This window comes from Falco peregrinus, chromosome W (assembly GCF_023634155.1).
Source record: "Falco peregrinus isolate bFalPer1 chromosome W, bFalPer1.pri, whole genome shotgun sequence".
NCBI classification, from domain to species: Eukaryota; Metazoa; Chordata; class Aves; order Falconiformes; family Falconidae; genus Falco; species Falco peregrinus.
Genome location: NC_073743.1, coordinates 27,694,576 through 27,708,044, shown reverse-complemented (window position 1 = coordinate 27,708,044; position 13,469 = coordinate 27,694,576). Strand labels below are relative to the sequence as shown.

The 13,469-nt window shown below is 38.6% G+C and overlaps 1 protein-coding gene across 9 annotated transcripts in view; it reads right to left on the bottom strand.

The window, feature by feature from the left end:
• Positions 1–866: 866 nt before the first annotated feature.
• LOC129783137 (ras GTPase-activating protein 1-like) overlaps positions 867–13,469 on the bottom strand; it is an 87,112-nt gene continuing 74,509 nt past the window's right edge. Inside the window, exons 21-25 of one of the 9 annotated variants that reach the window (XM_055792886.1) lie at positions 13,220–13,287; positions 8,879–8,967; positions 6,230–6,307; positions 4,922–5,056; positions 867–1,731 (exon numbers count right to left, since the gene is read on the bottom strand). In XM_055792886.1, the coding sequence (XP_055648861.1) occupies positions 1,648–1,731; positions 4,922–5,056; positions 6,230–6,307; positions 8,879–8,967; positions 13,220–13,287 (454 nt within the window). In that variant the 3' untranslated portion in view covers positions 867–1,647. The other 8 variants (XM_055792888.1, XR_008745124.1, XR_008745123.1 and 5 more) reach the window with 8 other exon arrangements.

Below are 13,469 nucleotides of genomic sequence, written 5' to 3'. Positions count from 1 at the left end.
AGCAACTTTAAGAGGTGAGAAATCAGCACTGTGGCCAATGATTATTAATCCAATCAAATGAATAACAATTTCATTCTAACACAGTCTGGTTGTTGGATCTGTCATTATCTCAGCCCTTTAAGCCCCACTTTGGGTGCCACAAGGGACTGTTGTGGTTTAACCCCATCCGGTAACTAAGTATCACGTAGCCGCTCGCTCACTATCCCCTTCAGCCAGAGGGGTGGGGAGGAGAATCAAAAAGGAATGTAAAAGTCAAGGCTTGAGATAAGAACAATTTAACAATTGGGATAAAATAAAATCAACAGAAAATTAATAACAATAACAGTTATAATGAAAAGGAAGGAGAAGGGGAGAGGAATGAAATCCAATGGGAAGGGAGAAAAGAAAACTAGTGATGCACAATACAATTGCTCACTAGCCGCTGACTGATGCCCAGACAGTCCCTGAGAACAATCGGCCACCCTGGCTAACACCTCCCAGTTTATATACTGAGTATGATGTCCCATGGTATGGAATACATCTTTGGCTAGTTCAGGTCAGCTGACCTGGCTGTGTCCCCTCCCAATTTCCTGTGCCCCTCCAGCCCTCCCACAGCAAGGCCCAAGAAACCAAAAAGTCCCTGACCACACTGTTCCCACACCAAATCCAAAATACAGTATTGCAGTAGCCACCAAGAAAAATATTAACTCAATCCCACCCAAATGAGGACAATGTTACCCAAATTTCATTTTTACCATGTTCTGTTACTTGTACCCAAATTTAGCCAGTTTCCATAGTTCGACAGCTTGATCATTTTAAAAACTTATTTGTCATGTTTAAAAATATGATTCATGGTAGCCTTACATTACACACAAGACCAAGCAATACATGTTTTATAAAATGGTTTAATGGATGCATGCATGTCTGACACAGTGATAATAAATTTACTGAATTCTAATTATTCACTGTTGTAAACATTTTACAAAAGTATTGTGATTTACCTGGATGGATATACAGTCATTGATGGAAGAATTATTTATTCTGAAGCAGTGGCACATTAAAGAATAAAGCTGACAAGATCCCTTCTGCATATTCTTTTGACATGATTCCAGCAAAAGAAACAGCATGGTATAAAAAGTATACAGGAAAGATTTTTCTTACTATAACCGTCAAACTCTGGCAATTGTAAATACAAGTTTAAGTGGTTGAAACAAAGTCATAATAATTGTAACCAGTCAGAAATTACAGTAAGAAATGTTATCCAGTTACATGTAGCTGTCAAAACAATGCATTTTTTTCCTTGTCAGTTGAGAATTCTTTTCCAACAAGACAGAAAAACTTTGGCAATTGCAGGTGTTGAAAATAATTTTCAAAGTTCAAGACAGTCACAGCATTTTCCGTGTAGAAGGTAAACTGTACACCAAGGCTCAGAGGCTGTAAAAACTGGTTCCAAGTGGAAAAAAGTGCAAATATCCTGCACAGATAATTTAAAAGCTGCTGGTACAATCATTCACTAACAGAATCTTTGTGGGTTTTTTTCACAGTTCACACATCACTGAGAACGTGACAGGGTGTGCTATTTTTGGCAAGAGCAAAAAAAAAAGTGATACTTGTGTGAGTTGACATGTTAGACATGCTGGATCCATGCAGAATTCAGGTAGAGGGCTGCTACCTGATGTTATTAGACACTGAATACTGATTTTGTTTTTGTTGAAGCAGTTCTGTAATAGCCAACAGCTTCTTAAGAACATGCTGTAGAAAAAAAACAAAAACACCCCCCCGTACAACCCTACATTAGCAACTAGAAAAAAAACCAACCCCATCTTGCTTGAGAAGCATCTTCAACATTAACCTACCAGACTTAGAATTAGGTAATTTAAAATATATTTAACTCCCCCCAACCCCACCCCCTCCAGCTCCAATTTCCTAATCACTAAGACATTATTTCAAAAGGTAACTGTAAAACAGCAATATGAAATCTATCTGCACCCACAGAGACCCATTAAGTTTTGCCAACTTAACCTGAGAGTTTCAAAATGAGAGGTCTCCTATCTGTTAAAAACAATCTTTAAACCAAAAATCCATTCTCAGGTATTTTACCCATCTAAAAGTGCAGAATTGGGTCAAGAAAATGAAAAGAGTCTGGTGACAAAAAAGAAGGTGATAATACAATTCACTTCTGCACAGGCAGAACTACCCTCTTCTAACTTTCTGAAAACCTGGCCATTAAACTAAACCAAATACAACTGAATATACAAATAAAACAGGCTGAGAAATTGTATTGCTAATGCACTTTCAGGAATTCAATCATTTTTTCATTATAGAACTATGTTCAACTACAACAGGGTGATCCTGAACCATTAGGGCACTTAGAGGAAGAAAATGGGAAAAAAAAATCAAGAGTTTTCTTTATGGAAACCCATGAGGAGAAACTACTCCTGTGCAATAGAAAAAGTGTATTGAGGAAACAGTATCACATCTGTAATCATTAAGTACTTCAGATACAGGCCTTGTGAAAAAAATTATATCCCTTATCTGTAGGCAACACATATTTAGTACTGAAAACTTCCACTAACCTGCCTTGCCAGTCTAACCATCATTTTTGCTTTGTCAAGACTAGCAGTAGCTGTAAGTGAATGATGAACTTGAACACGACTGATTTTTTTTCCCTCATATGCCACTGAGGAGGTAAATTGTATTAGTTTGTAGTGGGTTTGCATGGCAAGGTTTTGGTAGCATGGAAGATATAGGGGTGGCTTCTGTGACAAGATGCCAGAAGTTTCCCCCATGTCCAACAGAGGCAATGACAGCCAGCTCCAAGACAGACCTGCCACTGGCCAAGGCTGAGCTAATCAGTGACAGTGGTAGCGCCTCTGTGATAACATGTTTAAGAAGGGGGGGAAAAAAAATCTGTGAAAAAAAACTGAGGCAGAGAAGAGTGAGACTATGTGAGAGCAACAACTCTGCTTGCAGACACCAAGGTCAGTGAAGGAGGAGGAGGAGGAGGTGCTCCAGGTGCAGGAGCAGATTCCCCTTGCGGCCTGTGGTGAAGACCATGGTGAAGCAGGCTGTCCCCCTGCAGCCCATGGAGTTTAACAGTGGAGCAGATATCCACCTGCAGCCTGTGGAGGACCCCATGCCAGACCATGTGGATGCTCGGAGGAGGCTGTGACCCCATGGAGAGCCCGCCCTGAAGCAGGTTTTCTGGCAGGACCTGTGGACCCCAGGAGACCCACAGTGGAGCAGCCCATTCCTGAAAGACTGCAACCCGTGGAAGGGATCCATGCTGGAGCAGTGTGTGAAGAACTGCAGCCTGTGGGAAGGACTCACATTGGAGAAGTTCATGGAGAACTGTCTCTCATGGGAGGGACCCCACACTGGAGCAGGGGAAGTGTGTGAGCAGCAGAAACAATGTGTGATGAACTGACTACAGCCCCCATTCCCTGTTCCCCTGTGCCACTCGGGGGGAGGAGGTAGAGAAATCAGGAATTAAGTTAAGCCCGGGAAGAATGGAGGGGTGGGGAAAGGTGTTTTTTACAGATTTGAATGGTAATAAATTGAACTAATTTTCCTCAAGTCAAGTCTGTTTTGCCCGTGACAGTAACTGCTTAGTGATCTTTCTGTCCTTATCTCAACCCATAAGTCTTTTGTTATATTTTCTCTCCCCTGTCTGGTTGAGAAGGGGAGTGACAGAGCGGCTTTGGTGGGCACCTGGCATTCAGTCAGCATCAAACCACCACATAGTTATTAAACTGGATTAGTTTTGAACTGCTATAATGAAAAATTATCTCATTTTTAATTCCTTGAGCTTTCTTCTACCAAAGATGACTAAATACAAATATATTTTCACTTCACCTTTTGCAAAATCACCATAAGAGTTCCCAGTAATTCCCTTATTTAAAAACATTACTTCTGAAAAATGCATTATTTGAGTAACATCTCCTGCCAGGAGAAAGAAATATAGATTTATCATCTACCCAGGCTTAAATTAAGGCCCTCAAAAAGTCAGGATATAGGAATCCCAGTCTTTAAACAATGAGAATAATAAGAAATATGATTTCAAAAAGTTATTTGAAACAATTAAAAACTATTTTAAAAACTACCTCTTTGAAAATGAGTCATTAAATAGTTTCAGCTCACACTGATTAAATTTTAGGAAGACCATCTCTAAACAAAAAGGCTTTCTATAGTACAACTGCCCCATCCCCAAATCATTAGCACTAAAAACGGACAGCACAGCACAGTATACTGTTCAAGCATATCAAAACACATTACTGTGCACTAAATAGAATTGCTGACTTGAAGTTCATCATAATTAGTAACCATAGGCAAGTATATTACTTTTGTAGTATTTTGAGACAATGCATGAAGTCATGTGATTTTTTTCCTCTTTAAAAAATAAGTTTTCATAAAAGCTGTATAGAAGTTCAGTAGTTGGAACAGAACACTCATTTGTAGTGTTTGCTAGAGAAGTTTGTCATGTTTGTTTAAAAAATGTAATAAATCAGGAAGCAGAAAAGAAGTAGTGATAGAAAGCTAAGGAAAGTAAATTTAGTTATTTAGCTCTCAATTAGAAGAACTAGATCTTAAAACTAGAGCCTGTCAGGAGACAGTAATTTCTTGGATTTAGGCTTCCTCTAGAAACTAAAAACTTCACCTGGAAACTAAACAAAAAAAAGTGCAAAAAAACAAACCAAACTACCCAAACCCAAACAAACAAACCAACCCGCTGCTTGAAAACATCTTTGGTTTCGTTGTATAAATATTTAGTTCATAGTTTTGAGTTTCTTTACCTTTACAATTAGCAACCTCCTGATGAAATGCACATATTATTTATTACTCATACTGCTGGACAGAAAAATTACAAAAGAATCATGGTATTAAGCAATAACTCAAGACATGCTATCTGTACCTGTGATTTTTGTTAACCATTGTAGTTTACCTGCATTACACCTCGCTCATTACTGAGTGTCCGAAGTTCATCTGAATGTGCCACACACATCTCATGCAAGGCTGCCAGATAACGAGATAAGTCGGTTCTAGAGTGCTCTGTAGTGTCTGGAAGCTCAGGAACATTCTTTAACAAAAATTATGAGAGTAGACTTAAAATGGTGAGTACCCAGGCATATAAGAAAATTAAATTACAGTTCTACAGACCCACTAACAGCTGTTTTGATACTGCAAGCAAGTACTGCAATGTTTTTCTTCACAATTAAGTCTTCTGTCCATGTTATCTAATACAAATTATATATTTCCTCCTCTCCACAAGCATCTATTTTATGAAGATATTTTAATTATGGTTATACATTTCACATGGAGAGATTACTAAATATACAGCAATTCCTATTCCTACTAGGAGGGTTCTACTAAAAGGTTTGATGTTGTTATGCTACCTCTGAGCTGGTCAGAAAGATACTGAGAAAAGAGATTCATGTTATATCCTCTCCCCAAATGAGGGAGATCCATACATTAGGGTTTGTTTTTTGTGTTGTTTTTTTTAAAATTTAAATCAGACAATAGCAGCAGCAAAAATGGACACCAAAAAACGCTCAAACTATCAAGTCAGTAAATCCACTAACAAAATAATGTAATTAAAGCAGTAGATTAATCAGTTATTTTAAAACCCAACAGTTTTCTGAGTCCTCATGCATAATCTGCCATTTAAAGAAAAAAAAATATATCATAATATGCAGAAGTTGCTGCTTATCCAGAAAAAGGTGACATATGGCAATCCACCTGAATGACACACTTCAAAACACTCATTCTTATAGATTATCAAAATAGTCCAAGATGTCATCTTGGTCACTTTTAATGGATCAATTCAGGAAGCTAGACACATTTCTTTCATCTTCACTTTTAAAACAAACTCACGGTTTAAACATAGACATATATAGATACATGAGCTCCTAAATCTTGTTATAGCTATCATACACAAAACACTAACAGTTTCAAAGTGAACTGCAATTATTATTTTCTTTTAAACTACAATATCTAGAATTCATACAGTGAGACATTTGGTAATGTATAACTAAAATTGAACATAATATTTTTTAAAATTTCAATTTATTCAATCTCAGGTCAAAACCATATGACAAATTACACATACAATTTTTTTGTTTTAAATCGCTTTTTAAAAAGACTGGTATTTTTGGCCAAAAGCCCTAATCCTTGGGGAGAAGCTCAAATAGATCTCATGTCTACGACAGTACTAAATGAATAAAATGAATAATTTTGGTTTTAAACCACTTACCCCAAGTTCATCTAAGAACATGATCATGCGATGTTTGTTACTCTTGATGAATGGATTTACCCCCTCCATATATGGCTCCTAGTAATTTTTAAAAGTATTTATTAGAACAAATCAATACCAATTTAATAGTCACACCTGAAGTGAACACATTATAATCAGAGACAAATGACACTGCAAACCACAAATGTGTCATCCGGAGTGATTTTTTTTTTTCAAGTTAATTTATAATGACTGGTGTACAACCAGTCAAAGGATTACACTATTTTCTATTCCAGATGGATTCTGAAATTGTTTATATATGCATTGTGACATGAAATTTTACATTTCTGAAATACTGAAGATAGACTTCTTTTTTTTCATTGCAGCTTTATAATGGAGAAAACACTTTCAGAGGTAACATCAGGACCTAAGTGCCCTCCTTGTTCTTTCATTAATGCTTACATTCCAAGTTGAATGTCAGACAAATGGCTTTATAATGGCAGCCTGAACTTGGCTTTCTTTCATTATGCTCAAGTCAACAGATGCTATTGTTCAACCATGTTAAAACTTGGGAACCAGAACAGACCAATTGTTGCTGGCATTATTTTAGTGATGAAATAGAAACTGTATTAAAAGCTGAGGCTTTTTAGTGCAACTTATAAAACTGATTTACAAAATTACATCAAGCAATATGAAAATGAGTACAAATAAAAGGGGTGTTTCAAAATGCTGTACCAACAGAAAACACGTCTAAGGAATAAGTAGAGGAAAAGTGTGTGTGTGTGTATGTAGTGGGGGAGCCAGAGGCTGGTAGTTGTTAATTTGTTTCAGAATTAAAATACTCTATATCCAGGCTGGAAGTTTAGTCCTAATGGGTCTCAATTTGAAAGTGAATTATTACATACAGTATATAAAAGAACATGGATGTGGAATGTATTTCAAGGTTCTGTACAGAGACATGCCAATATTAATGAAAGATGTTTCCCCATTTTGACATCAAATAATCAATGTAAATGCAAAAAGGCTCTCATCATCTACTTAAAGGCAGATGATACATCCTTCTTGAGTGGATCCTTTCTAATCACAGATTTGTACTCTAGCATTTCTCAGTTGTCTTGTTGATATGGATATTCCTAAAGAAAATTTACCTATTTTACCATCACATAGATGTTTTTTATGGTGGAGAGATGGTTGCCTGCCTCTCCTCTCCCACTTCTCCAACTCCAATACCCATCTAGTTGACCAAGGGAAGCCAGTAGTTGCAGTGGGTTTGGATTTTAGCAAAGCTTTTGATATTGTCTCTCACAGTATCCTCCTGGATAAAATGCCCAGCACATGGCTAAACAAGTCCATAATGCATTGGGTGAGCAATTGGCTGATAGGTCAGGCTCAAAGGGTTATAGTAAATGGGGTTACATCAGGTTGGCAGCCAGTCACCAGTGGGGCTCCCTAGGGCTCAATTTTAGGGCCAGTGCTCTTTAATGTTTTTATAAATGATCTGGATGCAGGAAGTGAATGTACATTAAGTAAGTTTGCCAACAATACTAAACTAGGAGGAGCTGTGGACTCCCTCAAAGGTAGAGAGGCCTTACAGAGAGGTCTGGATAGACTAGAGAGCTGGGCAATCACCAACCGTATGAAATTTAACAAGTGCCAGATTTTCCACCTGGGACGGGGTAATCCTGGTTATACATACAAATTGAGGGACAAGAGGCTGGAGAGCAGCCCCATGGAAAGAGATCTGGGTGTCTGGGTTGATGGCAAGTTGAATATGAGTCAACAGTGCGCCCTGGCAGCCAAAAGGACCAACCATGTCCTCGGGTGCATCAAGCACAGCACAGCTAGGCAGTCAAGGGAGGTGACTGTCCCAATCTACACTGCACTGATGTGGCCCCATCTCAAGTACTGTGTGAAGTTTTGGGCACCTCACCATAAGGAGGACATCAAACTGTTAGGGTGTGTCCAGAGGAGGGCGACTAAGATGGTGAAAGTTCTCAGGGCAAGACTTATGATGAGCAGCTGAGGTCACTTGGTTTGTTGAGCCTGGAGAAGAGAAGGCTGAGGGGTGACCTCATTGCAGTCTACAACTTCCTCAAGGGGGGAAGCAGAGGGGGAGGAGCTGATCTCCTCTCTCTGGTGACCAGCAATAGGACACAAAGAAATGGAATGAAGCTGTGTCAGGGGAAGTCCAGCTTGGACATTAGGAAAAGGTTCTTCACTGAGAGAACAAATGTCTGAGTTTATCTGTTCTCATAGCATGAAAATATGGTTGCATCACTCTTTATAATACCTACTAGTATGGTCATTGGTTCATCAATTATTTTAACAGGTCACTGCTGTTGTTCATACTACCAGATTCAAAATCTTCATGGCATGTACTAAATCATTCACATAAGTTTCTAGATGACTCATTCTCAAATGATTGACTCCTCTTTCCAATTCAGCCAGACATTATGCTACTGCTCTAGTTTAAATCAATACCCCGTTGAGCTCCAACTGAAGAGGATAGAAGAAACTGCAGGAACAAGGCCTCCTTGCTGATAAGACACCCAGGTCACACATCAGGATTTGCACAAGAAAACAGCAACAGATTTTTGTCTGTATTAAAAAGGAACAATGAAATATATTGGAAATGCAGTTCTAGACTGTTCTGTGTAAAATTATATTCACCTTAGCTCCAAATTCAACCAGATTTGCTAAATTCTGCACAGACTTGGCAACCAGCGTCAGTGTTCTTGCAGCAGTAGGGGAAGGAGAATCTGACAGGAATACAAATTGAGAGTTATTGGCCATTTCATTTAAAACTTCCAGTAGTCACATGGAAGTTAAGTTCTTATACAATTTGTTATTTATCATGGAATTAAATACTTTGAATGCTGTAACAGAACTGCATGTGGAAAATATCTCATGATCAAGTAAACTTTTGTTGTTTTATTAATTATGTCCGCAAAAAATATTAATATGCATATCTGACTTTCTGTACTAGTGCTTACAGAACAAAGCAAAATAATGCGTTCCTCAGAAGCCTAAGGTTAACAAAAGTTTTATGAATTAAGTGAAAAGCCTTTTCACAAAAATCAAACAGCTCTGTTTAAATGATTTTTTTTATTAGAATCTAATAAAATAATTAAGTTTATCCTTTTTCTTATTTGCATATACCCATATAAGTAGGTCCTTTATTGTTATGCAAATTATACTTTAAATTATGAGTACCGGGAAAATAGACTAAACATTGCATGCAATCATGGTTTGTATTGCTATTTACTGCACAAATCAAATGCTAGAAACTTCTGGTACAATCACTTGTTGGAAAAAGTTGTTTATAACTGACTAAGAGATTAGTGTTAAGCACAGGTTTTTTTGGTTTGTTTTTAAACAGTTATGGTCAAACCTGACTTTCCACTTACAGGCCACTTAAGTATTCCAGAATTGATATGGCTATTATATAAACTCTAAATTTCACAGTGCTTCATAAGAATGCTATATACTCTTCACTGTCTATATTTGTATGTTTTGATCTTCTGTCTTTCTGCCCCCTTCCCTGATCAGCATTGCAATTAATTAAAAAATAAGTTCCAACTTTTAAGACATAGCTGGAGCTTAGACTGAGGCACTAATCATACAACTAATCTCAGTTGTTCGTAGCATCCAGTGCTTAGTACTGTACATCCCTTTGAAAAAGCGATGCTGGAAAACATTACTAGCCTTAGAATTGGGAAGGTCAGGTGAAGAGAACTGATCTAAAGTGTAATCTTTAAAAAAAAAAAACAAATAAGAAGGTTGAAACAAATGACTTTTTCAGTAAAGATTTTTGAGAACAGTTGTTGAGGTGACAGGATAGGCACATTGCTGCTGAAACTGAACTCTATACACCGAGCCTTCAGAATATTTCCCCTCCCCTTCCCTGCCCCATTACAGCAAGGAAGTATGTTAGAAGCTTTGTTCCAAAAGAGCAGCCCCCCTTTTTTTTTGTTTTTGTTTTAACAGCTCTAACAGCCCTATATAGAGTTTGCAAATTTACCTTAGCAAAAGTGAAGAATATTATTTCAACTTCTAAACAGGAATAACACTTACATACAAGCTTAAAGGGGATTATGAAAATTTATGGATAACAACTCCATTTACAGCTGTGGTCTCAATGCAGTCCCCAAGTTAGAAAATATGTCATTCACAAATCTGAAGATGTAAAAATACTAAAGAAAGGATCACCATATATGAGGTTATGGTTCTTAAATGCTTCCCCCAAAGTGTGTATGAAAATTAGTAAAGGGAGAAAGGAACTTTTGGACTGACTAAGGCCTTCTCATTTAGTATAGCTTAAAGAGAGAGGACAAAAACTTGCTACATTGTCTGAAAAGCTGTCTATAAAGGCAAAAAAGGAGAAGTTTTTTCCTCAAAGTGTTTTTGATACAAGTGATTTCTGATTTCTTCCTATTTCCAAATCAGCATTTTACAGGTAAAATTGAGAAGGTGTTAGGGAAGGAAGGAGGAAAAACAACAGCAAGTGCAAACCAAATGCCCTCTATGTTGGGATGATTTTTGCCAAAAGAAAAAAAGGAGGGGGGGAACGATGACACAAAGATGAAGTATAACATACACAAACTTTTTAAAAGTACAGAACTCAGATATCCTAATATCTTAGTACTACAGTTTTCCCACCAGTAGTTTATGCCGTTCCCTTCTTCTTCTCACAAGGATGTATTTGGTTTGTGTGGCAAGGTTTTGGTAGCAGAGGGGCTACAGGAGTGGCTTCTGTAAGAAGCTGCTAGAAGCTTCCCTTATGTCTGATGGAGCCAATGCCAGCCAGCTCCATGACAGACCCACTACTGGCCAAGACCAAGCCAATCAGCGATGGCCATAGCACCTCTGTGATAACATATTTAAGAAGGGGGAAACAAACCCCAAACACCTGCTGCAGAAGATCAGCCAAAAGAGAGGAGTGAGACTATGTGAGAGCAACAACTCTGCAGACACCAAGGTCAGTGAAGAAGGAGGGGGAGGAAGTGTTCCAGGCACCAGAGCAGAGATTCCCCCTACAGAGGTTAACAGTGGAGCAGATATCCACCTGCAGGCTGTGGAGTACCCCATACCAGAGTAGGTGGAAGCCCAAAGGAGGCTGTGACCCGTGGAGGACCTGTGCTGGAGCAGGCTTCTGGCAGGACCTGTGTACCCCTGGAAAGAGAAGCCCATGCTGGAGCAGGTTTGCTGGCAGGACTTGTGACCCCATGAGGGACCCACACTGGAGCAGTTTGTGAAAAACTGCAGCCCATGGAGAAGTTAATGGAGAACTGTCTCCCATGAGAGGGACCCCATGCTAGAGCAGGTGAAGAGCGTGAGGAGTCCTCCCCCTGAGGAGGAAGGAACAGCAGAGATTACATGTGATGAACTGACTGCAACCCTCATTCCCCATCCACCCTGCATTGCTCAAGGGGGAGGAGGTAAAGAAAATGGGAGTGAAGTTGAGCCCAGAAAGAAGGGAGGGGTGGGTGGAAGGTGTTTTAAGGTTTGGGTTTTTTTCTCATTACCCTACTCTGATTTGTATGATAATAAACTAATTTCCCTGAGTTGAGTCTGTTTTCCCTGTGATGGTAATTAGTGAGTGATCTCTCCCTGTCCTTATCTCAGTCAAGGAGCCTTTCATTATATTTTCTCTCCCCTGTCTAGCTGAGGAGGGGGAGGAGAGACAGAATGGCTTTGGTGGGCACCTGGCATCCAGCCAGGGTCAATCCACCATAAAGGAATACAGCAAAACTTAAAACCTGAAATCCCATCAACACAGCCTTATGTCTAGAACAACAGTAACACACATACTAGTTGTTGCATCTCAAAGACCTCAACTACATCTGTAAGTTAAAACACTCAGAAACATTTCTACGTGCTTAAGTCAACTACCATGGAATAATCCATTTGCTCACTGTTAAAGCTTCACAACAAAGCCCCACACCAACTCTGTCAGATGTGGTCCCTGATGTGTGCCAACACCCAAATCACACCTAAGAACTGTTTAGGAGAATGCTATCTGATCTCACTCAGAACTGTGCTACAGATCAGTATACCAATTTCACAATCCTAGCAGACAGGAACAGTCCCCATCACTGTTTTATTTACTTAGAGAGATGCACTCTACAAAGAGAGCATCAAAAACCAGGGTAATGCTTCTTTACTGGGCCTGGCTAGGATAGTTAATTTTCTTCATAGCAGCTCATATAGTGCTATTTTAGACTTTTGACCAAAACAGTACTGATAACACACTAATGTTCTAGCTTTTACTGAACAGTGTTTATACAACATCAAGGCCACCTCTGTTTCTCACTCTGCCTCCCCAGTGAACAGATTGGGGAGTGTGCAACAGGCTGGGAGGGGACACAACTGGGCAGATGACCTGAACTAACTAAAGAGATATTCCATACCATATAACATCATGCCCAGCAATAAAAGAGAAAAGAGGAGGTTTTATGGGTGTTAGCCATCTTTTGCTCAGGAACTGGCTGTGCATTGATCTACCCATGGGAAGTGGTGTGATTGCCTTTGCATCACTTGTTTTGTTCCATTTATCTTTCACTTATTAAACAATTAATTATTTTTTGTTTGTTTTATCTTGACCCCCGCATTTTCTTGGTTTTATTCTTCCTTTCCTCTTCCCCCATCCCACTGAGGGTGAGGAGGGAAGTGAGCAAGCAACTGTGTAGTGCTTTATCTCCCCACAGGGGTTAAGCCACAACAATTTTTCTTAATGAAATATTTTTCTTTAACATTCACTTTTTCTTTTTTTTCTTTTCTTTCTTTTTCTTTTTTTTTTTTTACTTTAAAACAAGACATTGGGAATAAACAGTCTAATCTTTGAGGGTGAAAACCGTATGCTGGCTGGCTTAGGGAGAGAGTCAATTGCTACAGATAACATGACTTTGGACACAGTGTTTGAAAGACTTCATATTCTGCTAAATTAGGCACTAAAGTTAAGTTCACACCTATTACTACATAAAGTACAGATTCAGTCTGAAGCATAGTCACCTGAGATTATATTAAACATCCTTGGGTTCAGGATAGCAGGACAAATCAGTCGAAGAAAAACAAAGCCACTGAAATGGAAAACAAATAATTTTTTGTTCAATAATAAAGTTAAATTATTAATGTAAAATTATGTAGTCTTTAAGCATTTAAATCAGTGTGGAAATCTTTGTGAGATAGATGACAAACAACCAGATTGCACTGTGTGAATATGTTTGTTAAGAATGTCTTGTTATGATTTCAACTATGATAA